At 37.5% G+C, this 26,742-nt stretch overlaps 1 protein-coding gene across 5 annotated transcripts in view; it reads left to right on the plus strand.

Moving 5' to 3' along the window:
• The window catches only part of epha2a (eph receptor A2 a), a 37,180-nt gene that overhangs the window by 4,440 nt on the left and 5,998 nt on the right, over positions 1–26,742 (plus strand). For 2 of the 5 annotated variants that reach the window (XM_077725420.1, XM_077725422.1), the window contains exons 1-9: positions 7,779–7,939; positions 9,352–9,419; positions 13,069–13,705; positions 22,202–22,357; positions 22,425–22,757; positions 24,134–24,261; positions 24,371–24,548; positions 25,978–26,080; positions 26,652–26,704. In XM_077725420.1, the coding sequence (XP_077581546.1) occupies positions 7,864–7,939; positions 9,352–9,419; positions 13,069–13,705; positions 22,202–22,357; positions 22,425–22,757; positions 24,134–24,261; positions 24,371–24,548; positions 25,978–26,080; positions 26,652–26,704 (1,732 nt within the window). In that variant the 5' untranslated portion in view covers positions 7,779–7,863. Of the gene's footprint in view, positions 1–2,422; positions 2,529–7,778; positions 7,940–9,351; positions 9,420–13,068; positions 13,706–22,201; positions 22,358–22,424; positions 22,758–24,133; positions 24,262–24,370; positions 24,549–25,977; positions 26,081–26,651; positions 26,705–26,742 lie in introns of those variants that run through there. The other 3 variants (XM_077725423.1, XM_077725421.1, XM_077725424.1) reach the window with 3 other exon arrangements.

Genomic DNA, 26,742 nt, shown 5'->3' on the forward strand with positions numbered 1-26,742 from the left:
TAAACACTAAATACTCAAAATATGTAAAAAAAAATGTATAAAAAAATCTCATCTCATTTTCTGAACCACTTTATCTTAATTAGGGTCGCAGGGGGTGCTGGAGCCTACCCCACCTAACTCCAGACAACCATGCTCACTCACATCCATACTAAGGGGCAATTTAGAGTGACCAATCAGCCTACCATGCATGTTTTTGGAATATAGGAGGAAAACCGTAGTACCCAGAAAAAACCCACGCAGGCCCAGGCAAACTTAAAAAAAACAAATCCTACATATTTCCCTTCCCAAACAAACTCCAAATTGCAAACAAACACCTTACAACAAAACAACTCTGCCCCCCAACTCACCTAACCTCATCTCCATCACCCCCCACCACCCTAATAAAAATAAATCTATCCACATAATGAATTAAGTAGACCAATACATCCAAACAATACAAATACATACAAAGCATTTCTCCACTTAAACAAGTCTAAAGCGATACTCGGGCCCAGCTGTCCTCGCTTAAGAGACCCACACTGGTATGTGTGGGTATGTTTTTTTCCCCACAACCCCCCCAAGGCATTTGGACTCACCCACTCACCCCCCCCCCCCCCCCCCCCCCCCCCGCTTCCTTCCTCCTCTTTGTTAAGGCTCGCGAGGCAGACTTGCTCAAGCTGAGCACACAAGCCAATGCATATGAATGCGTGCTGTCATCTTTATTAGGCCTCTTAGCTAACATCCATCCTATCCAGACCCAAAGAACTTTTTCACTTTTACTTCGACTTTTGCCGCCTCCCCTTTTCTAACTTGCCAGACGTAGTGGATTATAAGCAAACCCAGCATGGAAGCAGTTTGAATACACAACCTGTTATTTATACGAAGACAGAACGTAAAAGCAGCGCAATTAACGGAGATTACGACTTAAAGTATTCCAGGCATTGTTGTAGTATGTACTAACACTATTCTTTAAGGGAAGGTTTCCTTGAAATTTAAAACAGAAGCGCCAAATTAATCCCTTTTTTCTGGGTTATTTACATATTATGTTTTTCTGTGAATTTGGAGTTAAAAACACTATTTTCTGAATGATTCAACTTGCAAGTTTTGTGATGGCCATTTTTTTGCTAGTTTTTGGACGTGTTTTTACTAAAAAAATATTTTGTTTTTGTTTTTGATGTTTTTGGGGGTGCTGGAGCCTATCCCAGCAGACTATACTCTAGATTTTTTTTTGTGGACAACAAAAGAATAACGACAACTGTTTTCGTCCTGTAATTATTTTTTGCAAGTAGATCTGTGCTAAAGGAGAAGTATACTGTAGTATTGTGGTTGATTGTGTAGTGGTTCACTTTGCGATGAGTTTAATTCACTTTAATTGATTTTTATAGGGTGGTTTTCATGTGTAAAATATAGAGGCTTAGCTATAGGGCTATGGGGAAGCTAGCTAGCTCTAAATATCAAGAATTGTTTGCATTAGCATATAGTAGAGTGAATAGATTTACTGTATTTTCTAGTAAAAACGCTGTATTTGTCGGTAAAAAATGAGGGTACGGCTTATATGCGCATAAATTAGACTTGACATGCACGAAACTGCAAAAAAATATGAAAATGAAAACGCCATAATGCAAGAAAATGCGTTAAAAAATGTATCTTGACGTCTATGAATGAATTCAAGAAAAATAATAAAATGTATTTTGCAAAAAACGTGAAAAAAACTCACCATTACTCGCTCAGGGTGCCGCCATCTTACCTAGGGATAACAAACCAGACTGTTACGGACACACTTCGTGTTGTACTGCTCACTTGACATCCTTTTTGAATTTGTTTACATGCATGAAACAACCTTTCGAAATGTACAATTAGAAATCAATTTATACAGTATCTCAGATATACCACGTACGATGATTTTTCCTTAAATTTTCCCTTCAAAGTAATACATTTGTACTCCCTATTAAAACCATGAATATAGAGGTAAAAAAAAATTGTGAACCAGGGGTCGGCTTATACGTGAAAAATTGTAAAAATCAACAATTTTAAGGCCATTTTAGGCTTATATGCGAATGCGGCTTATATGCGAATGCGACTTATATACGAATGCAGCTAATATGCAAGAAAACTTGTTTAAAAATTGTTTTTTTTCAGTTTTTCAATTATTTTTAAAGACAAAAGTGAACCAGCATAGCCCAAAATATACCAACACCTAAAGCCAAATAGTACTTCATATCGTACTATCCTTCAATACCTATACTTGACCCTTAACATCTACGAATCTCCAAAGATAAGTACTCCCTGACACAGATTTAGACAGATTGATTCACAAAGTACCTCCCCCAAACTTTCCACCCTTTTGTATCCTTCTAAAAAACCCTTCAGATGGTAAAGTTCACCTCATGAAAGATATGTTGTTTTTACTTATGTTAACCCTACGCTATCCATTCCTTCGCAGGTTTTATATTACAAAGCAAAGATGTCCCTGTCTTTCTTCTGTCTTCATTCTTAAAAGCGTACCTGAAGTACTCATTACCTCGCAGCTGCTCTCGGATAAAAGCAAGGTCATACTCGATGAGCGACAAAGTCAAAAACCACTAAAAGACTTAAACCAGTTCCGTATGAGCAATGCCATTCTCATATTTCCACCATTTTCGGTAAGAGAGAGACACTTGTTAGAACATGTTAGCGCTTTTGTCTCGCTACGCTACGATGAACAACGAGTGGCCTTGATATGGACAACACGCTCTCCGGATTCCATTGGGGGGCGGGTGGGCGTTGTTTTCAGGACGAGAGACCACACAGAACGGGGGGAAAAAGGTGGTTTAACGAAGAATGGCTACGAAAACCACCTGCGACCGTGCCAGTGTATGTGAATGGGTTGGATTGGAAGCCGTGACGTCGGTTTTCCGAGGGAGGACAAAGGAAGTAAACTCTCGATTCATTCATCCGGTATTTATCGTGCTGGCGAGCGGAATTGTGGAGCAGATTTCACCCTTCAAAAGGCATTTAGGTTAATTTTCAGCTTACCTGGGAGTCTAATGAGGACTAGAATTGGATAGTAAATTGTTGGAGAGTCCGATGGTTTGAAAGAAATTAGAAATGCAGTAAAATAGTAGTTGTGGTTGGCAGAAAAACTAGGAATACAGCAGATTTTACTGTGATCGGACGTTTGGTCGCTGGTGTTTTGGTCGCTGGTCAAATGTACTTAGATATTAAATAGTACTTAGGTAAGAAACAGTACTTAGATATTAAACAGTACTTAGATATTAGACAGTACTTAGATATGAAACAGTACTTGGATATGAAACAGTACTTGGATATGAAACAGTACTTAGATATGAAACAGTACTTGGATATGAAACAGTACTTAGATATGAAACAGTACTTAGATATGAAACAGTACTTAGATATTAAACAGTACTTAGATGTTAAACACTACTTAGATATTGAACAGTACTTAGATATTGAACAGTACTTAGATATTGAACAGTACTTAGATATGAAACAGTACTTAGATATGAAACAGTACTTAGATATGAAACAGTACTTAGATATGAAACAGTATTAGATATGAAACAGTACTTAGATATTAAAAAGTACTTAGATATTAAAAAGTACTTAGAAATTAAAAAGTACTTAGATATTAAAAAGTACTTAGATATTTTATAGCAGTACTTAGATATGAAACAGTACTTAGATATGAAACAGTACTTAGATATTTAAAAGTACTTAGATATTAAAAAGTACTTAGATATTTTATAGCAGTACTTAGATATGAAACAGTACTTAGATATTAAAAAGTACTTAGATATTTTATAGCAGTACTTAAATATTAGGGTTACTAGGATACATATAAAAAAGTGCATCCGTTAACAGTAAATATGAAACATGAAAAGAAAACATGGACTCAAGTATTAACATACTCATCACTCATCATTAAAGTCAAAAGTATAAAGTACAAAGTAAAAAGGAATGTACTAAGAAATATTAAAATGTCATTTAAAAAAAGATAGAAGGGCTGTAAAACACCAAAAACAAATAAGAGTGGACAGAGCTACTGCCACTGGCTTCCGCGTGAAGGCGCCATCTTGGGGAATGAAAAAAAATATATATATATTTGTACAACGTCGGCAGGCCGGATTAAAAAGCCTAACGAGCCATATATGGCCCCCGGGCCGTAGTTTGCGCTTGTCTGGTCTACCCTGTGCATTCCTAACATGGACTAAGAGAAACAACAACAAAAAACTTTAAAATGCATGAACAAAAGCGTGAAGCCATCAGTCTTAACAAGAGGGGCTTTTTTGTAAGAAGGCGGGGGGATTAATGCGAGAATGGATTTCGTGTTAAGAGCCCCCCAAAGCCCCCCACCACCCCCCCTCGTCGCTTTGAATGGAGGCGCACCTCCATGTTTGCCGATACCACGAGAAGGCGTGAGGGGCGGCGAATAACGTGACGTTACCGCTTGAGCCGATGCTCGCTGACCCACAAAACATAGAACTAGACCCCCCTAGGACCACCCCCCTGCTGAGGAGTACTTTTTGTGCTGTCATCACTCCTCAGAAACTGGTTTAGGGTGGAAAATGTGTGTGTGGAAGGTTTGGAGGCCTCATGCTCTGTCAGTCCAATCAAAAGAAGCCGCCATTGTGTGTCCAGCGTTTGCATACTTGCGCGTTAGAAGGGGGTGTTAACCTTTGGCATCGGTGACCCGGAGGGGGGGGACAATTGAAAGCGCTTCTCGGGGTGGGCTCGATTCACGTTAACACGCTCTGAGGTAACACCTCACGTAAGGAGAATCTCGATATGTGGGTGCTCCAGATGAGTGCTCGTTCAAGGGGGGGAAACAAAGGGGGGAATGTTTGGGATCTGTTCGGGTTGGTATTCTGATTTTTGGGGGGGTTTTGCGGGGGTGGGGGGGGGGTCGTGAAACATTATAATTTAAGATAGTTTTGGGGTATTTTTTTAGATTTTTATGGCAGGATTGGATGGATGTTGATTGTTATTTGTATTCATTTTTTAAAAAATGATAAGTTTGAGGGATTCTTATGCATGTCTATGTATTGATATGTAGATGTTTGGACTGAAATCATTTGTATCTCAAGACAGTGGGATGATCGAATTTGTTTTTGTCAAAAAATGTTTTTTAAATGCCTTTTAGAAATAGAAGTTTTATATGCTGTTATATTTCTAGAATGATAATACAAGCATTCAATACAATTCAGTTCAATCCAATCCGATCCAATTCAATCCAATTCATTCCAATGCAATGCAATCCAATGCAATCCAATGCAATCCGATTCAGTTCCAATTCACTTCCAATTCACTTCCAATTCACTTCCAATTCACTTCCAATTCACTTCCAATTCAATCCCAATTCACTCCCAATTCACTCCCAATTCACTCCCAATTCACTCCCAATTCACTTCCAATTCACTTCCAATTCACTTCCAATTCACTTCCAATTCACTTCCAATTCACTTCCAATTCACTTCCAATTCACTTCCAATTCACTTCCAATTCACTTCCAATTCACTTCCAATTCATTTCATTTTAATTCAATTCATTCCAACTCCAATTCAATCCAATTCATTCAACCCAACTCCCAACTTTAAAAACACACCCTACCTCCCTTCTCCCCAAAACCTCTCCGCCATCCCATCCTCAAACAACTCAACCCAACAGATGCGTGACACCCCCACCCCTCCCCATCAACCCCCCACCAGTCACGCAAGCCCCAAACCAAACTCCCCTAAACACCAGAACCTCCTTCCAAACTCTTATTCTCCTAACCAACAATTTACACTCACAGCCCATCCAAACCACCCTCCATCCAAAAGGTCAAGACTATGCAATTCATCACTTAACTCACTCCTGTATTTTCATCCCCAACAACATCTTTCACTCGTGCTACTTTTTAACGATTGATGTGCACGCCATCACGTCCACCCTGTGTCTTTTTGGGGGGGTTCGGGGGTCCGGCTGTACAAAGCTTTTGTAAGAAAGACCATGTGGAAAAGGGGGGGGGGGGGGGGCTCTTGTTTCCAAGTGGACAGCGCTTCACAGAAGAGGGGGACTTGACTCCTAAAATTCCTTCCATCCACGTTGCTAGGCAACACATATTCATATGGACGGCTCTTTTATGAACAACGTCTCATTAGTAGTCATATATTCATACCGGGGCCACCACCCCCTACTTGACCCCTCCTTTGCCAGTCGTGGGAAAGATAAGACCCCCCTCCCTCAAGATGGGGGGAGCAATTATTTGCTCAAAAAGATTTGTCTGGATTTGAACACCATCCACACCAAAACGAAGATACATTTGAAGGGCGTTAATGACGTGTACTTAATGAAACATTACGAGTGAGTTCATTCGAGGAGAACATGGGGATTTCATTGAAAATAATTAAAAGGATAAAAAAAATAGGCCACCCAGGATAGGACGTCGTTTTTTGAGACATTTTGTCATTGATCGACTGGTTAATTGTAGACATTTGTTGTCCTCTTGTGGCATTTAGTTAAGACGGGAAGTGTGATGTTTTACAGCGGGGAATTTGCATGACATACAGAGAGTTTTAAGTGTTGATTCGAAGTAGGCCAATGCGCATTTGGTGGGTGGTTAAAAATCGGTGTGGAGTGGGAGCACTGGTTTTATCGATGGGTGAGAGTGGGGAAACAATCTACTGTATTGATTTCCATCAGGACTATTAGCACGAGAGTGGGACATATTTTTCCGATCACGGAATCATGTTAAGGGCCATAAAGGTCAGCTTAAATTTCAATTGGCTGGTGTCACGTTTTTTTAATTTAAAAAATAAATAAAATTACGTTTTTATTCAAGGTAAAATTTAACAATTTTAAGGCTGCGGCTTATATTCGAGTAAATATGGCACTTGTAAATGAAATATTACAATATTGTATTACTTTGCTACCAAAACTGTAACAGTTATTGGTTGGAAGTTTTTAATTGTGCAGAAAATGTATCATTTTTTTAACGCTATATTTTTTTGACAATAACGGCCAATATTAATTTCATTTTTATTTAATTTAACCATTTTTTTTCATTTTAGCATTCTAGCATGTGCATTCCGAGATTGGATTAAGAGTTCCTTTAAACTGTAATATGACTTTTATGACATATTACAACATTGAAAAAGCTGGTAAGAATTTTTTTATAGAATAAATAGTATAAAAAGTAATATAATAAGAATACTTACATGCAGGGATGGTTCAGTTGCTGTCAATGGGATGCAATGAATACTATGAAAAAAAAACATTTCAAAGTTTATTAGTGTAATGTATTAACGTCTATACTTACATAAAAATTAAGATAAAAAAATAAATGAAAAATATTATTAGATAAATAGTATTTATCTTACCGTTTAAAAATATTCACTTACTCTATAATAGGGCTATGTATTATTACTCAGCTAATAATATATAAATGTACATATAAAAAACAAAATAATAACTATTAATGATAATGATCAATAATACACTAATATATAAATAATAATCATAAAAATATTTTTTTAAACATTCACTTAAAAATCCCCATAAAGTGACAACTCTAATCACTTACTGTAATTTTATGGTTTAGGTTGGATTTTATTATAATAATAATAAGTAATTACTATAAGTATATATTATAATTGTTAAAATAATAACTAGGCCATTGGAAGTGGTTGCAGTCAGGTGTAATCCCGCCCCTAGTGGCCAAGTTGGGACACATCCGCATTCCTCTGGATGGAGTGGGCAGGGCGTGTGACGTCACGTGACGCCACCTGTTGTCGATGGGTTGCCTTGTTTCGCCGGCTCGTGCTCACTCACTCAGTTATCCAGTCAGCCTCGTTGGAGGCACGAGCGCGACAGAGGCGAGGATACTTCCTATTTCGATCAAAAATGGACCTCCGTCGCCTCAACTTTTTTCTACTTTTCCTCGCCAGTGCTGTATTTGCAAGCCACCAGTCCAAACAACGTGAGTGATTTTCTAAATTAACGATTTAAAAGAAAAAAAAAGTTCGCCTTTCAGCGTGGAAAAAAAAAATCGGAATTTTGAGTGTCAACGTCCGGTGTAACATTTGTTCCTATTTTATAAATTGATAATTCTTATATTTGTATTTTTAACACTTTCCTGCTTAATTGTAATTATTTAATTGTTTTTTTTTAAATCCGTTTAAAGTGAAACAACTACTAAGAAGACAAAAGTAGAAACAAAACTTAAATGTTTTACATTGAAATAGTTATTGAATTGCGTCAGCGGGCCTCGGGGCGTGGGAGCACCTGTGAACGATGTCTCAACATGTCCAATGGATGTCCCGTACCGTCCCCGTCCCGTACCGAGGACTACTTGTGGTTTCACTTCCAGCCGCACGCTTGTTCTATTATTATTTCCTCGACTTGGCCATGGCGTTCTTAGACACGATTGGAGATGTTTCTTCACGCTTAATGACTTGTTGAATCACACCGACATGCTTGATTAGAATGTCAATGGAGCTGGCATGTGGCCCCTGAACGCACCATAAAGCCTGATGGCTCCTTGAACGCCGGACTTTTATTGTGTTACACTAATAAAACAATAAAATAAAATAAAAACACGCACGCGAGCTTTTTATAGTTCCAGATTTAACAATCTGAGCAAATAGTGACATTTGACTTTTTTTTGCCTTTGGAGTCTAGTTTGCTAGTTTGTGTTCCATTAAAAAAATGAGCAGTTTTAATATTATTATATTGTTACATATGTGCTTTTTTATGGGAATTTAGTTTCTAACCTTCTATAAAGAGATTGTCTTTAAATAAATACTTAAAAAATCAATATATTGTTTTAGATAAATCAGTGCTGTTTGTGTATTTCCATTTTTAACGAAGAAAACGTAATTTATTTCTTAGATTAAAGTTAAAATATGACCATAAAAGGCTTTTACATCTTGTTTATTTGGCTAAAAAAAGACTATATTTTGCATACAAAACTTTTTTTAGTAACTAATTTGCTATCATTGCACGCAACTGTGAAAATAGGAAATAACTATTGCACGATCATTGGGAAAATTCAATTAAAACACTATAAAGTTATCGCCTTCCACTAAACTGAGAATGTCAATACCTGATTAAAAACATAGTAATCATAACATTAACCCTCTTAAATCTCAATTTAGCCTAATTTATTCCTCATACAGTGATGCTCTCAATACCCAACACGAGACTTTTGGAGACGTGACTCTTAATCCCACGACTCGTCAGTGCTTCCGTCTCTTAAAACTCTTTAATTTCAATGCCACAAATGCTAGTTGGTAGGCCACAGCAGTATTTTTAATGTTGCTCTTGGAGACTATGTATGTCCCGGATGGATTAATAGCTGTTTATAACTCCTATTTTCCCGCCTGTCTACAGAAGTATTGCTAGACATGAGGTCTTCGGGAGGAGAACTGGGCTGGCTGACGCTGCCATATGAGAACGGGGTGAGTATTTATACACCCGCCAGCATTTTCAAGACCTCGGGGGTCAAAGACTTTCTCTCTCTGATGTATTTCCAGTCTAATGATGTTTAGAAAAGCTTCTCAGATAAGTCTGGCTGCGTAATTGATCATTTTTTGGTGTTCTACTTTTATAAAAAAAAACGCAAAAACGATCATCGGAAGTTTGGAAACGTACAAAAGCGCCAAAAACTCATTGAATTGAATGTTTTTAATTGTTATTAAACAAGTATAATGAGATTTATGAAGCATTAGTTATGTCTATGCATCTATGCTGCACTCAATTTGGACGATATTTGTTCCTAATTGGACTTTGTTCCACATGTCTTATTCTGGAATAAAGGTATTAGATTTTTTTTCTGACTTTGTTCCACATGTCTTATTCTGGAATAAAGGTATTAGATTTTTTTTCTGACTTTGTTACACATGTCCTATTCTGGAATAAAGGGATTAGATTTTTGGGACTTAGTTCCTTCCATATGTCCTGTTGTGGAATAAAGTTATTAAATTTTTTTTCTAACTTTATTCCACATCCTATTCTGGGATAAAGGTATTAGATTTTTTTTTGGACTTTGTTCCACATTTCCAATTCCGGATTAAAGGTATTACATTTTTTCTGACTTTGTTCCACATTTCCTATTCCGGAATAAAGGTATTAGATTTTTTCTGACTTTGTTCCACATGTCCTATTCTGGAATAAAAGTATTAGATTTTTTTCTGACTTTGTTCCACATGTCCTATTCTGGAATAAAGGTATTATATTTTTTCTGACTTTGTTCCACGTGTCCTATTCTGGAATAAAGGTATTAGATGTTTTTTCTAACTTTGTTCCACATGTCTTATTCTGGAATAAAGGTATCTGATTTTTTTTCCGGACTTTCTTCCACTTGTCCTATTCTGGATTAAAGATATTTGATTTTTTTTTTTTTTTAGTAATTCAGGCCATTTTGATAAAGTGTCACTCTTAAGACTTGATAGATAGCAGCCTGGTGTCATTGTACGTATACTAGGGGCCGGAAGCATTGCACTATCTATAGTCGAGTGGTTTTTCAGTCTATAAAAAGACCCCGGACATGAGTCGGGATGTAGTATAGCAAGTCCGTAAAGATCAGAACACGGATTTTATGACCATGGAATTCCCTGGCATGCCGTGAGGGTTGCTTTTATCTCAATGTACTTTGAGCATAATACCGTAATAATGTTATAAAGTCAACAGAGCTGTGGATATAAAAAGGCGTACTTTTTAAAAGCTTTTTTTTTTGTTCTTTAGAGCATCATCATTTTGGCCTGTAATTGTTCACCACATCTGACATTTTTTTAAAGTACCTCTGATTAACCATAACTGCTTTTAAAATGGTCTGTAATACGATTTGGAGTAAATACTCATTAGTTTTATCCCTCAGACTGTTCATATTTACTTCTATGGACCCCATTTCGTAGTTTTTGATCATTTCAAATTGTGTACGCCATATAACAACTTTTGTACTGGATTTTTTAAGTACTTTTTTTGTAAAACTGATCTGGTTTTACCCATTTTAGGCTCTAATCCGGATCGTTTTAGTCAATGCTAGCACAAGAAAACGTAATTTTCTACTGCTAATGTTGTTATGCTACCCAAATGGCCTTTTCACTATATAAATATAGCATGTCAGCAAGCAATGTACCCAACAGTCAAGCTGTAAGAGTCATACAACGACTTTTACAGAATCATGAATTTAGTGCATACTGATTGGCCCATTTGTACATTTTTTAGAAAATTTTAGACTTTTAACTGCGCCCTATGTGAGTAAATATATTCCGAGTTGCATTTATACATATTTTTTTTATCTCTTAATAAGGGTAATTGCCATCAATTGGCCAGGATTCACGCTTATGATATCAACTAAAGACAAATAACCCTAAAGAAAAGCATTTTGCAACCATTTTGAAACATATTTTCCACACTAAAATTATATTTGGCATGATTCGGCTCTATATTTAATTACTGTTATGTCAAAAATGTCATTAATGAAAAACCCTCTGTAGTCGTACTTACAATAATTAAAGGCATCTTTTTCATGTCATCTTTAATTGCCCCTTATTTAATTTCCCATAAAATGTTTAGTGACACCCCATGAGTTCTGAATTCTGACTTCCAATCTAACGACTCATCACTGCTTTCCCGTCTGTTAAAAGTCTTTAATTGCAAAGTAGCAGTGACTATAAAGCACAATTAACGACTTAGAATGTTACTTGGTGTTTCTACAGTAGTATTTGTTGGATTTGTGTGTGTGTGTGCGTCACAAAAACACACAAAAACACACACAAGGCCACTTGTGTGTTACTGGAAAACCACACACGTCGACACATGTCCACGCCAATAATGTTAACTTGTGGAAAAGAAGCTTCCAGCTCACTACTTTTCTTTTATTTGTTAGTCATTATGTGAGATAACATGTGTGCCTTCTTTTAGTGTGGGCATGGAATATAAAAATACATATTTTTTTTACTTAACCATGGTTGAAATACTTTGGTTTTCTGTGATTATAAAAGGCAAGCATTCACTAAAACTGGACTCGAAAGGAATAACACAAAAAATTGGGGTTAGGATGTGATTGTATACAAAAAAATACTATCATATTCTATTATTTTTCTGGTATTTTCTTGCATATACTTATATATTTGTCGCTCAAAAAAGGGTATGGCTTATATGCGCATAAATTAGACTTAATTTGCCTGAAACTGCATACGGTAATTTTCAAAATAGAGAAAATATGAACAAATAAAATGTCAAACTAATTATTTTGACGTCTATGAATGAAATTCAACCAAAAAATGCATTTTTGTTGCATAAAACATGAAAAAACTCACTTACTTGCCTGCTATTGCTTGCTGAGGGCGCCGGCATCTTACCTAGGGATGACAAACCAGACTGTTACATACACTTCCTGGTTGTACTGGTCACATGACTTCCTTTTTTAAACTCAGAAATACCACGTGCGATGATTTTTCTTAACTTAGTATTCTTTTTCACAAGTGGATGTTGGCAAAATAGCATTTACTTTTTGTTGGTTATTTTCTGTTTTGCAGTAAGAAAACAACCATTACTGGATGAATTACTAACTGCCTTATGATATTGACTAATATATTGTTTTTTATTTATACAGTATCTCAGAAATACCAAGTATGATGAATTTTCTTCAGTTTTTCCCTTCAAAGTAACACATTTGTACTCCCTATTAAAACTATAAATATGGAGATGAAAATTGTGAATCAGGGGGCGGCTTATACTCGAGAAATTGCAAAATTCAACCATTTTTTAAGGCAATTTTAAGGGTACGGCTTATACGCAGATGCGGCTTATACGAGAGAAATTGCAAAATTCAACCATTTTAAGGCAATTTTAAGAGTGAGATACTTTTGAAGAAATCCTCCCTTAAGGTTCTTATCTGTGATCCAATCTATTTAATTAAATGTCAATAATTGAATAAGATGTCTGCCTGCAGTTATTGATAATTACAAAGAAGGGTAATTATGAATGAACCTATCAACGGCTTATACGCAGATGCGGCTAATATGCAAGAAAATACAGTACTTAACATATCTACTGTCAAGCAAAGAAAGCAAACTTACCTTTTTAGTTGTTTTCTTCCAGTGGGAAATCGTCCAAACAGTGGTGAACAGCTCCCTCTTCTACACATACAGCGTTTGCAACATCGACTCTTCCGATCAGGACAACTGGTTACGCACCACGTTTATCCAACGCCGCCCTGGCACCACCAGGGTATCCGTGGAACTGCGTTTCATCGTAAGGGACTGCAACACTTTTGGCGGTTCCTCCATATCCTGCAAAGAAACCTTCAACTTCTTCATCTACGAAACAGACGCCGACGTAGGCACTAATTTCCGCAAAGGACAGTTTCGTAAACTAGCCACCATCGCCCCCGACGAAGTAACCCGGGATCAAACCCTCCTGGTCAACACTGAGACCAGGGCGGTGGGTCCACTATCCCGGAAAGGTTTTTACCTGGCTTTCCAAGATATGGGTGCCTGTGTTGGACTTCTCTCGGTTCGAGTCTACTACAAGACTTGTCCGGCCACCGTGCAGAGTTTGGCGTCTTTCCCGGAGACGGTGGCGGACGCCTGGAGGGAGGTGGAGGGCGCTTGTGTAGAGAACGCCGTGAGTCAAGCCACTCCACGCATCTACTGTACCGCAGAGGGTGAATGGGTGGTGCCCGTGGGACAGTGCCAGTGTCTGGCGGGCTACGAAACCACCGGGGAGGCGTGCCAAGGTAAGGATCCCGTCAACGTGCCGTCACGGTGTTAAACGTAGTCCAATTAGAAGGCTTCAGGGACGCCGCGGAATGCTTTGGTGGCTCGTCTGGGTTGGACTAGGGGTTGTCGGAAGAAGGCCTTGGAGGAAGTGGTGTTCGGTTAGATTAGGGTTGGAAAAGTGAGACTTTGTTCTTGATTTAAAGTACCGTATTTTACGACTATAAGGCGCACTTAAAAGTCTTACATTTTCTCCAAAATGTACAATGCGCCTTATAATCCAGTGCGTCGTATATATGGAAAAAACAGAAAACCAAAAACGAAAAACCACCACTGTCGGATATTAAAAAAGACAAAGGCCTGAACTGAAACAATACTGTTAAATATGCAGATGCCATCTTAGTTTACAACATCTTCCATCATATAGCTCCTCCCCCACTGCAAGATTTCATATTAAAAAAAATCCAAAACATCAACAATGGCTGGCTCTAGAGGTGACTGTAAAGTAGTGAGTGCTTCATACCTGGAAGTCAATAGCAATTACCGTATTTTCACCACTATAAGGCGCACTTAAGTCTTAAATTTTCTCCAAAATAGACAGTGCGCCTTATAATCCAGTGCGCCTTATATATAAAAAAAAAACTGTCATTCGTTGAGGGTGCGAATTATAATGCGGTGCGCCTTATAGTCGTGAAAATACGGTAGTTTAGAAGGAGATTACGTTATTTCATCTTTTCCAAATCGGCGCATTCCTTCCGCCATCTTGATGTCAGATCTGGGGAAGAGCCGAGAGCAGGATTGATGTGGCCGAGAGGGACGTATGTTGCTGCTGCTCGAGTCAGGCCACAAAAGAAGGCTACTTTTAGCATGTTGTACTTATACGGGAAAAGAACAACAATGCTTGTACGTTTTATGGAGGGATGAAAGGGATGTTGGAAACTGGAAAGAAAGCATAGAAAAAAGTTTTTATTTGATTTTTAATGCACCTGGTTTTTGCGAAAAAAAGTAGTGACTATTTTAGTAAACCTAAAACTGGGCGATATGATAAAAATTGTTATCACAAAAGAAAAAAAATATCAATAACTATCAAATCTCATTTTCATTGTAGCCCACAATATAGCAACAAAAAAAACGACATGATCCCAAAAATCTATAGACTAAATTTTTTGTGCAAGTTAGGGTTTGAAGTCTTACAACTCTTTACTTTTTTTAAGAAAGTGAGCCAAAAAACTTGAATAATCCTGAACTCTAAATCCAGGAAATCTTCTAAATCTCATTTTTATTGTGACCCACAAAATAGCAAAAAACCTGACATAATCCGACCCCCCAAAAAATGCCCTCTAGACCAAATTTTTTGTGTGATTTCAGGCTTAAAGACTTCCAACTTTTTACTTTTTAAAAAAAGTGACCCAAAAAAACTTGAATAATCCTGAACTCTAAATCAAGTAAATCTTCCAAATCTCATTTTCATTTTGAACCACAATATAGCAAAAAAACAATATGATTCAACCCCAAAAAAATGCCCTCTATAGACCAAATTTTTACTGCGAGTTTGGGTTTTAAGACTTCCAACCCTTTACCTTTTAAAAAAGTGAGCCAAAAAAAATCTTCTAAATCTCTTTCATTGTGTCCCACAAAAAAAAATGTCATGATCCAACCCCCCAAAACCCCCCAAACCAAATTTAAATCCAATTTTTTCTCTTGTATAAAACTACACTTTCCATACCATTACCCCTTCCAGAAAAGACGAAACCTTTCACGTTTCGACCACTAAATGGAATGTAACCATTCTATTTTAAGTCCCAAGATTAGCGCTTAACATAGATGTCGAAATTTTGGGTTACGTTATCCCCGAAGAGACGCAGTGAGTCAATAAAAAAAAAAAAAAACGAGGTGAGAGCAAAGAGACATAGCTGTGGTATGCCTACTGTATATACTGTGGAAAAAAATGGACTTTCTTAGGCATGCTGGGGTGTGGTATGTGTGTATAAGTGTGTATAAGTGTGTATATGTGTGTATATGTGTGTATAAGTGTGTGTTTGAGGAAGTGTGGGAGGATAGCGGAGAGCACAGGAAGGGGGGAGGAAGGGCACGGCGTGGTGCGGGGATTTTTCTGAAAGGAATTCTTTCACCCTGGCGTCACCTGTTGCACTGATTGACTAAAAAAGAAGGCCCGTGTGAATTTGCTTTAAGGCGGCTACCTGGGCCTTTGGTATTTTGTTTGGGCGCGTTGCCCTGGAAACCAAAACCGCAGATTACAGGGACGACGCTGCCTCGGCACGCCTCTCTTAGTCAGGATTGCGGTTTTATGACTCCCGCTGTTTTCCAGTCACCTTGACTGGCAACGTCGACATTTCCGTCCGAGACGAGTAATGTGAAAATGTGGTGACTATAGCGGGTTTAGAATAGGGGTGGGTGAAGTTTTGGGGCCGGGCGGGGGCCACATTGACTTTAAAAATTTGATAGATGGGCGGGGTCAGCTTCAAGATATGATACATGTAAAAAAGTGCATCCGTTAACAGTACATATGAAAGATAAACTGAAAAAAAGGACTAAAGTATTAATATACTCATCACTCATGATTAAAGTAAAGAGTATAAAGTAAAGTAAAAATGTGACAGATGGGCGGGGTCAGGACAAGATAGGATACAGATAACAAAGTGCATCCGTTAACAGTACATATGAAAGATAAACAGAAAAAATAACTCAAGTATTAACATACTCATCACTCATCAATTAAGTAAAAGGTATATAGTAAAAAGGGATATATTTGGTCCGGTGGATGAGTGGTTAGTGCAGGGGTGGGCAAACTTTTGAGCCCGGGGGGGGCCACATTGACTTTAAAAATTTGACAGATGGGTGGGGTCAGCTTCAAGATAAGATACAAATAAAAAAGTGCATCCGTTAACAGTACATATGAAACATAAACAGGAAAAAAGGACTTAAGTATTAATATACTCATCACTCATCATTAAAGTAAAAAGTATAAAGTACAAAGTCAAGTAAAAATGTATTAAGAAATATTAAAAATTCATTAAAAAAAGATAGAAGCGCTGTAAAACACCAAAAACAAATAAGAGTGGACAGAGCTACTGACACTGGCTTCCGCGTGACAGCGCCATCTTGGGGCAAAAAAATATAAAAGTACATTATTTGGGCAATGTCGGTGGGCCGGATTTAAAAACCCTAATGGGCCGGATGTGGCCCGCGGGCCATAGTTTGCCCTTGTGTCTGGGCTAGGCGCTTCAAAGGAACTGTGGACGGGGGCAGGATGAGGGTGGAGGAAGACCGAGGAATGTTTTTGGCCAATGAGCGCGGATGGCGGACACGCTCTGAACTCCGGAAACAGACGTTGTGCATGAATAGGAAGGAGGGAAGACGGCAAATATTTATGAGGGATTACAATGATTTCATGGCCCCGGCCGGACTTGGACTTGGATGGGAAGTATTGTATAGCAGCAGCAGTATTTGGGCTTGATTTGAAATCGACTATGGCTTAGACTCAATTCCTGGTTGTATTGCTCACATGAGATTTAAAAAGTATTTAAAAAATACCACATGTGATGATTTTTTTTCTTAAGATTTTCCCTTCACAGTAAAACATTTGTAGTCTTTATTAAAACCATGAATATGGAGGTGAAAATTATGAATCAGTAGGCGGCTTATACGAGAGAAATTGTCAAATTTAACGATTTTAAGGCCATTTTAAGGGTGCGGCTTATACGCCAGTGCGACTTATATGCGAAAAATACGATAATTCTGTACATACACTATAAAAAAACTACAAAAAAAACAATTTTCTCGACATTTAAACAATTCAGCAATACACATTTAACGCATTTCACCCAAAACCTTTAGCAAATACCTCAACTTTACCCCTAAACTTGAAATTCACATTCCTACACCCCTCCCACGAAAAAAAACCTGCAAAAAACTCAAAAAAGTTTCCTAAAAATTAGTTTTTAAGCCAATCTACTCATGACAGAAATCTTAATATTTTCCCTTCAAAGTAAAACATGTCAAATTCAACGATTTTAAGGCCATTTTAAGGTACGGCTTATACGCGAGTGCGACTTATATGCGAAAAATACAGTAATTCTGTACATAAAGTATAAAAAACCTACAAAATGACCAATTTTCTCGATATTTTAACAATTCACCAATACACATTTAACCCATTTCACCCAAAACCTTTAGCAAATACCTCAACTTTACCCACCAACCTTAAAATTCACATTCCTAGACCCCTCCCACGAAAAAAAACGCAAAAAAACCCCACCAGTTTCCTTAAAAAATGATTTTTAAGCCAATCTACTCATGACAGAATTCCTCCACACTTTTGGACAACTTCATTCCAAGGAATTAAATATCGGAGAAAGTGATATTCCGGAAGACCCCAATGAAGAGTCCAACTGTTTTTCGGGGGTTGGAGGGTATGCGACGTTTGAGGAATGCCGACTGACACAAATGAGCAGGTTGTCTCGCTGTAGTCCGACAGTTGGCATACGAGGGGCGCTCACTCGCTCACTTTCCAACACCGCTTAGTTAGACCCCAAGTGTAATTTAGTCAAGAGGATTAGTGGGCCAACAGGACAGCTGTTACGTGGACCCCCCCACCCCCACTTTACCTCCCCTCGGGTCCTTTTCATCCGGCGGTTAAGGCACGCAACGGTCCGACTAATCCGTGTTCTCCTTCGTTAGAACAATGGCCGCCAAAGCCCGGATTCAATTAACAAAAATCACCGGTGCGGAACGACAGTCCTTTTTTGGCGTCCGATTGTAATTTGGAGGCAATTAAATGGGTGTTTTTTATCAACGAAGCGCTAGAACTAAGTCAGAAAAACTCGGAAATGTGATGGTAAGCTCGCAATGGCGCCGTTTTACGACTAGTGGCGATTAACGGTATTTATTTATGGCAGTTTGTACAAACAATGGATGAATAGAAGCAGGAGTTTCTTTAGTGGTTAACACTCAGACTCGAGATTAAAATGGGCGGGGGGCCTCCTTTTCTTATGTTGAAGGACCCCCAACACCCGCTGGGTGACTCCCCAGAGAGAGAGAACTTCTGTTTGGTTGAAGCTCCGCCCATTTCTCCCTTTTTTTAAAGGCGATCCATTCATCTTGTTTCGCAACCTGTTCCTTATCCTTCACCATGGCGATATTTGGACCACATTTTTATAAAGTGGTTCAATTGGAGAGGGGAATGATGTCATGGGTTGCCAGTTTGACGGTTGCCAGATAAATTTTTGGAGACCTAAAGTCAACTCATGATTGGTTGAAATTAATCACAATAAATCAATGAGATTTTGTTGTTTAACTTAATGACCAATAGGGGCAAAAAAAGCTATTTTTAAGTTTAGTTTTAATGAAATTAGAGAAATTTTGGTGGTTTTTAGAACCAATCATGGTCAAGGATTACTAGAATTTTCACTTTTATCAATGTTATTTAAATATATATAAATATAGTGAATCAATATACAGTTATTCCTTGATTATGGAGGTTAATGTAGACCAGACATGGTTGTGATATACAAAAAAAATGTCATTTAAATGCCTGTTTAAAAAAAAACTTTATTTTTTTTTATTGAATTAAATAATTAAATAAATAATTCGATTTTTTTACCTTCAGTGATGGGATTTCCATATTTTTATGATAAAAAATGATTTAAAGAAAAATATTTTCCCCAGAAAAAAAAGTGATAAATTGAAACCGCGATATATGAGGGATTACTGTACTAATAAATTAAGGATTGCCGGTATGAATATTTAGTTAGAAAAAGAGTAAGGGAACAAACTATTGATTTTGAGATATTTTAAGTTTTTGTGGCCCACCTTTTGAACAAAAAAATATTTTTGAACACTTTGCAATGTACATTTAATCATTCTATAAATCCAAATCGATAAAAAAGCTGTTTATGCTACATTTAATGAAAAACTGTCAAATATATTTTCCTTTTCTGCAAAAATCTTTGCAACTTCATTCTCATTCTACATTTAAATTAAAGTATTCCCCCAAAATTTAACTACACAACCAAGTATTTCAAGCTAAAAATAACATTTGAACCCCTAAACTAGGGTCATCACTTAACGACACTATCCTCATCCTATAGCGGGGGTGCTTAACCACCCTCTATCTATAGTCGACGGCATTTCAGTCTAAAAAAAAACATTTCCGGAGATGACACTTAGAAACAAAGTGCCAAGATCTCAACACGTGTTCTATGATTAAGTGATTTTCTTCCCTGTTGTAATCGTACTCTCATTCCAACGTACTGTATTACATCCCATAATTACATTGAGTAATCAACAGTCAACCTTAAAAAAACACACCCACATTCCTTTCCTGCTGTTTTGTACTCTGAAAAGCAGCCAACAGTGTTTCCTCTTCCTCTTTTTCATTAAACTTTTCAACCTTGGCTGTCATAATTTGCCGTGAGTGGGAGGAAAAGGTCAAAAAAAGACAGGAAACATCACACCAAAACCCGCCATTTTTGTCCACTAGGCACTTTTGATTAACCCCGCCCCCGGCTTGGAAAGTCCGCTAGCTTATCGTGTTGGCTAAGATGTTCATGGTGGCGGATGGGTCGTTTACTTTGGCAAAAACAGACAGATTACTGGTGGTTGTATTTATGAGAGTTCTGATTGTTGTATGTTGTGGTGTTGTTGTTGTAAATTGAGACCCGAGTGTGAAGTTTACATTTGGGAAGTGGATATCATATAACATGACAGATTTATAATATTTTCTTATATATATGCTCCACTAAAAAAAAATTCGCTAAAAAAATTCGCTAAAAAAATTCGGTAAAAAAATTTCTCTAAAAAAGTTCGCTAAAAAATTCGCAAAAAAAATTCGCAAAAAAATTCGCTAAAAAAAATCACAAAAAATTATGACTGAATCAAAGGTAAGGCTTATATGCGCATAAATTAGATGTGACATGCTCAAAACTGCAAATGACAAAAACAAAACGCCATAACGCAAAACAATGGCGGCCAATACGATATTTTCTCGCATATAAGTCGTATTTGTGCAAAAAAAAATTACGACTGAATCAAGGGTATGGCTTATATGCGCATAAATTAGACTTGACATGCACGAAATTGCTATAACGCAAGACAATGCGGCCGATAGGGTCATTTATTTCTAAATGAAGAAAAGATAAACATATAAAACGCTTAACTAAATTAATTTTGATGTCTATGAATGAAATTCAAGAAAAAATAAACTATATCTTGCATAAAATGTAGAAAAAAAACTCACTTACTTGTGCCTGCCATTGCTCACTCAGGGCGCCGCTATCTTACCGAAGGATGACAAATTAGTCCGCTACGGAAACACATCCTGGTTGTACTGCTCACATGACTTCCTTTTTGAATTTGTCTACGTGCAGGAAACAACTTTAACGAATGTGAAATTCAGCAATCGAATTATAAAGTATCTCAGAAATACCACATACAATGATTTTTCTCAAGATTTTCCCTTCAAAGTAAAACATTTGTACTCCCTATTAAAACCATGAATATGATGGTGAACATTCTGAATCAGGGGGCGACTTATACATGAGAAATTGTCAAATTCAACGATTTAAAGCAATTTTAAGGGTACAGTTTATACACAGGAGGCTAATATACCTAGAAAATACAGTATTTCTTTTGTAAAATTCAACAATTTCAAGACTGCGGCTTATATGCGAGTAAATGACACTAAAATATTACAATATCGCATTACTTTGCCACCAAAACTCTTACAGTTAAAGTGTAGTCATTTCATTTTTGATTGCAACTTGTTAATTGTCCAGAAAACTTTTAAAATATTACAACATCGCATTACTTTGCCACCAAAACTCTTACAGTTAAAGTGTAGTCATTTCATTTTTGATTGCAACTTGTTAATTGTCCAGAAAACTTTTAAAATGTTACAACATCACATTACTTTGCCACCAAAACTCTTACAGTTAAAGTGTAGTCATTTCATTTTTGATTGCAACTTGTTAATTGTCCAGAAAACTTTTAAAATATTACAATATCGCATTACTTTGCCACCAAAACTCTTACAGTTAAAGTGTAGTCATTTCATTTTTGATTGCAACTTGTTAATTGTCCAGAAAACTTTTTTAACACTACAATTTTAAGACTTAGACGTGGAGGCGGCTTATATGCGAGATAATACGGTACCGCCCCGGTGTCACCCGGGCCTAAGACGAGGCGGGGCCCCCCCTTCAGGTAGAAAAAGGCAAGCCGAGACACATCACGAATAGAAAATCCCTATTCATTCCTTAGTGTACAAAAGCTCCGGTGATTATAGGTTACTTCAACAAAAGCTTCCTGTTGGGCGGAAAAGCCTAGCATTACAGACATAGCCTCATTGTTTTCTTTTTTGTTCCGTCATTCCTTCCTGTTTTTTTAGACCTCGTTTATTCCAAAACATTCAAGTCACCGTCACTTTAAGGGCAGATTTTGTTATAAAAATACCCACTCTTATTTTAGTCAGGATGAATAACCCAATTTTTTTTACGCAGAATGCAAGCCAGGCTACTTCAAAGCTAGCGTTAGCGCCAGTCTTTGTCGGCCATGTCCTGCAAATACCAAGCCCTCATTGGTCGGCGCCACCCGTTGTGAATGTGAAGATGGTTTCTTCCGTTCGCAGTTGGACCCGCCCACTTCGCCATGTTCCGGTAAGACCTTCTTCAGCCTTCTTTGTTGTTGTATTTCAATGCTAACGCTACTTTTTTCCTTCTTTAGCGCCACCTAGTGCCCCACGTGACCTAACGGCGACCACGCTATCCGCGGATGGTCGCCTACAGCTGGCCTGGAGTTCGCCGTTAATCACGGGGGGCCGTGCCGACCTCACCTATAGCGTCATATGTGAGCTGTGTGATAGTGTCTCTTGCGCCCCTTGTGGCGAGAAGGTTCGGTTCGAGCCGGGGTCCGCCGACCTGCGGGACGCCGAAGTTGTAGTCTGTGATCTGGATTCGCATCTCAACTATACGTTTACGGTGGAGACGCATAGTGGGGTGTCCCAATATGGCGTCGCTAGGCCGACTGCTACCATCACGACCACGTTGGACTATACTGGTGAGCAAAGGCTTTTTTTGGTGAAAATCAATGCTATTTTGCTGTTTTTTGGGTCGGTTGTTTATCAAAAATAGAAGTATTTTTTTTAGTGTACAGTGGTACTTTGAGATATGGGCTTAATTCGGTCCGGGACTGAACTTGTATGTCAATTTACTCGTATGTCAATTGACTCGTATGTCAATTTGCTCGTATGTCAATTTGCTCGTATGTCAATTTGCTCGTATGTCAATTTACTCGTATGTCAATTTGCTCGTATGTCAATTGACTCGTAAGTCAATTGACTCGTATGTCAATTGACTCGTATGTCAATTTACTCGTATGTCAATTTACTCGTATGTCAATTTACCCGTATGTCAATTTACTCGTATGTCAATTTACCCGTATGTCAGTTTACTCGTATGTCAGTTTACCCGTATGTCAATTTACCCGTATGTCAATTTACCCGTATGTCAATTTACTCGTATGTCAATTTACTCGTATGTCAATTTGCTCGTATGTCAATTTACTCCTATGTCAATTTACTCGTATGTCAATTTACTCGTAACCCAAATCAACGTTTCCTTTTGAAATGAACTAAAACCAAATTAATTTGTTCCAACCCTCTGAAAAAAACACCAAAATCAGGATATTAGATTTGGAAAAACATTTTTATTTGTTTTAATTTGACATCTATTAACAAAGTAACTAATAACTAGTCGTTTAATAGTACTAAAATATGTTTAATATTATTAAAATCCGACTTTTTGCACGGCAACACCCTCGTAACATAACATAAACAAATTTAAATTAACTTGGATTACAATGCAGACACTCAAAAATAAATTTAATCTAACAATACACTAAACTTAATTCAAATTTTGTATTGTAATTTGACGCCTTACTTCTCTGTTATTGACTCTATTAGCCCCGCCTCCACCCTGACTTCCATATACAACCTATCAATGGTTATTTACTTTTATCTTCCCTTCAAAACATTCCCAAAACGCTATATCATTACCCTGTCTAATTTTGAATCACTAATCCTTACCTCAAATACTTTCCATCCAGACCGTTATAATTCATTTAAATTTTTATCCCATTCCTAAACACTTCCAGCATCCAAGCTATGAATCACTTTGGCCACCACTCCAGCCACCAAAAACCAACATAAATGTACTTTTACCCATTTTATTCATCTGGGCTTGCTTTCAAACTGACTTCATACTGCCAGTCCCCCTCAAAACTTCAAAATATTTTGAACATATTAGCAAAAAAACAACTTTTTTGCACAATATTGCTGAATTCAGACCACCCACTAACCCCAAACCTCCTTCCAAAGGCCACAATCCAAATGACTCACTAATAGTTGTTTTCATCCCCCCCGACCATCTCACCAGACCCCCCAAAGGTGACGTTGATCCATCTGGATGATCGTGGACCCACTAGTCTGTCTCTGTCATGGGCTTTGTCTCGCCGACCTCCGGCACACATCAGTCATCGCTATGAGCTCATGTACCGCAGAAAAGTAAGACTATTGGCTTTTTGGGGGTCTTTTTCGTCATAAGGGGGCTCTAGAAGATGATCCCCTTGTCCTAATACAGCCTTTTAACCTTTATTTTACCTTTTTTTGTAAGGATGGCGATGGAGAACGTGATGTCACCACCTACACGGTGCTGATCCTGGATAAGAGTTCTGTGCATATTAATGACCTCAGCCCAGACACAACGTACTTGTTCAGGGTTCAACCACTTGGGCCAGAAGGGAATGCTGGAAGCTATAGTACGGAGTATGAGTTCCATACACCGCCAATAGGTAGGTTGGTTTAGGATTAGGGTGTCAGACTCGGGTTGGTTCGCAGGGCGTTTTAATGTCAACTTGATTTCATGTGGGCTGGATCATTTTAGATATAATATTTAGATTTTTTTGGTTATAAATGGATTAATGGAAGTGGATTAAAAACCCGGAGTATTTAGTTTTTTTGTAGATTTAAAAGAATGTTTATTTTAGATTTTTTTAAATATATTTTTAGATTTTATAAAATTATTTTTGGAATAAAAATACAGAAAAAATGGATTAATAAATGACAATTATTGATTTAAAAGGGGGGAAAATCAGGAAATTTAATATACATCTAGACTGTTTATTTTAATTTGATCCTAAAACAGAAAGTTGGGGCTCGTGATTTTTCTTTTTCGGGCCACATAAAATGATTCGGCGGGCCAGATTTGGCCCCCGGGCCGCCACTTTGATACCTAAGTTTAAGTTTACGATCTAAAATAGGAAAAACATTGACCTCACAATGTTAAGTTACTGTATTTTCTCGCATATATGCTGTATTTGTCGCTAAAAAATGACTGAATTGAGGCTACGGCTTATATGCGCACAAATTCAGACTTGACATGCACAAAATGCCATAGCACAACGATCATTAATTTTATAATAAGAGAACAGACAGATAAAACGCTTAACGAAAAATATTTTGACATCTAGTAAGGAAATTCATGAAACAAAATTAACCATATCTTGCATAAAACATGAAAAAACTCACTTACTTGCTCACTGGAGCCGCCACCATCTTACCTTAGGATGACAAACCAGACTGCGACAGACACACTTCCTTGTTGTACTGCTCACATGACTTCCTTTTTGAATTTGTCTTAGCAGACAATCCTTTTGATTGATAAAGTATCTCAGAAATACCATTTACTATGTCTTTTCTTAAGATTTTCCCTTCAAAGTAACATATTTATACTCCCTATTAAAACCATAAATATGGATGTGAAAATTATGAATCAGGGGGCGGCTTATACGAGGGAAATTGTAAAATTCAACCATTTTAAGGCAATTTTAAGGCTTATACGTGAAGGCGGCTAATATGCGAAAAATTACAGTATATCAACCAAGTATTCCATCATCCAATCCTGCTAATTTAATGCTAATATTTCCTAACAGATAAAAAAAATGAATAGAAAAACAAAAGTAAACCAAAAACTAGATTGGCCAATACAAAAAAGTTTTTTTACGCTATTTTTGTTCTTTTAATTTGTTATGTAACTGTAGTTACCTTATCACGTGACCCCATTATACAAGTATGACTTAGCAGACAAAATGTCTCCAACCAAATTAGCCCCAAGTATGAGTCAGCTGGGATCGGCTCACCTGTAAAAACATGCACTATTAAATGAAATAAGAGCATTTTATGACTCCATTTTGTTTGTTTTTATTTTTTCCTTGTATACAGCTGAATCACAAATCCAGAGCCCCTCTACCATGGTAATGGGAGCAGTCGCTGGAGTTGCTGTAGTGCTTCTCATTGTTGTGGCTGTACTGTTGCTACGCAAAAGGTTAGTGTGTGTGTGGGGGTTAGGGTTAGGGTTAGGGACCGGGACCACCCGCGATAAGTGAATTTCCGCGAAGTAGGGATTCCCCTTCAAAAATGCTTAATTTGAATTTAATTCCAAAAAATATATATATATAAATATTTTTTTTTTATTTAAAAAAATGGTTAATTTTTTTTACATTTTTTTTCACCCCCCTGTATACAGTACACCATATAGAATACGGGTAGAGAGAGTAAAATTCATGTTATAACAAAAAAAAAACTGTAAAATATGTAGTTTCAATGTAATATTTGTATTTTTTTTTCTAAAAAAAAATCCGCGAAGCTCTGAGTCCGCGATAGCTGAACCATGAATTAGCGGGGGAACACTGTACATTATTTTAAAACAAGGGAGGGCAGCCATTATTAGACAAGTTAAGTTTTTATAAGAACTTGTGGAATGTAACCCCCATGGAAGACTGTAGGGGGAGGGATTCATGTATTTTTGCTATGAAGCTTGTGGGGGAGCTTCTTATTAACATTCCTATCTGTAGCATGTCATTTTTACTTATTATTTTTTCACTTTTTCAACTCAGGCGGTTGAGATCTCGTCGTCGAGGAGGGCCGGAAGACCCTTATTTTTCTTCAGGTATGATGTCATGATGTTGTATTTTTTAGTGATGCTGT

Source organism: Stigmatopora nigra, chromosome 10 (genome assembly GCF_051989575.1).
Source record: "Stigmatopora nigra isolate UIUO_SnigA chromosome 10, RoL_Snig_1.1, whole genome shotgun sequence".
NCBI classification, from domain to species: domain Eukaryota; kingdom Metazoa; phylum Chordata; class Actinopteri; order Syngnathiformes; family Syngnathidae; genus Stigmatopora; species Stigmatopora nigra.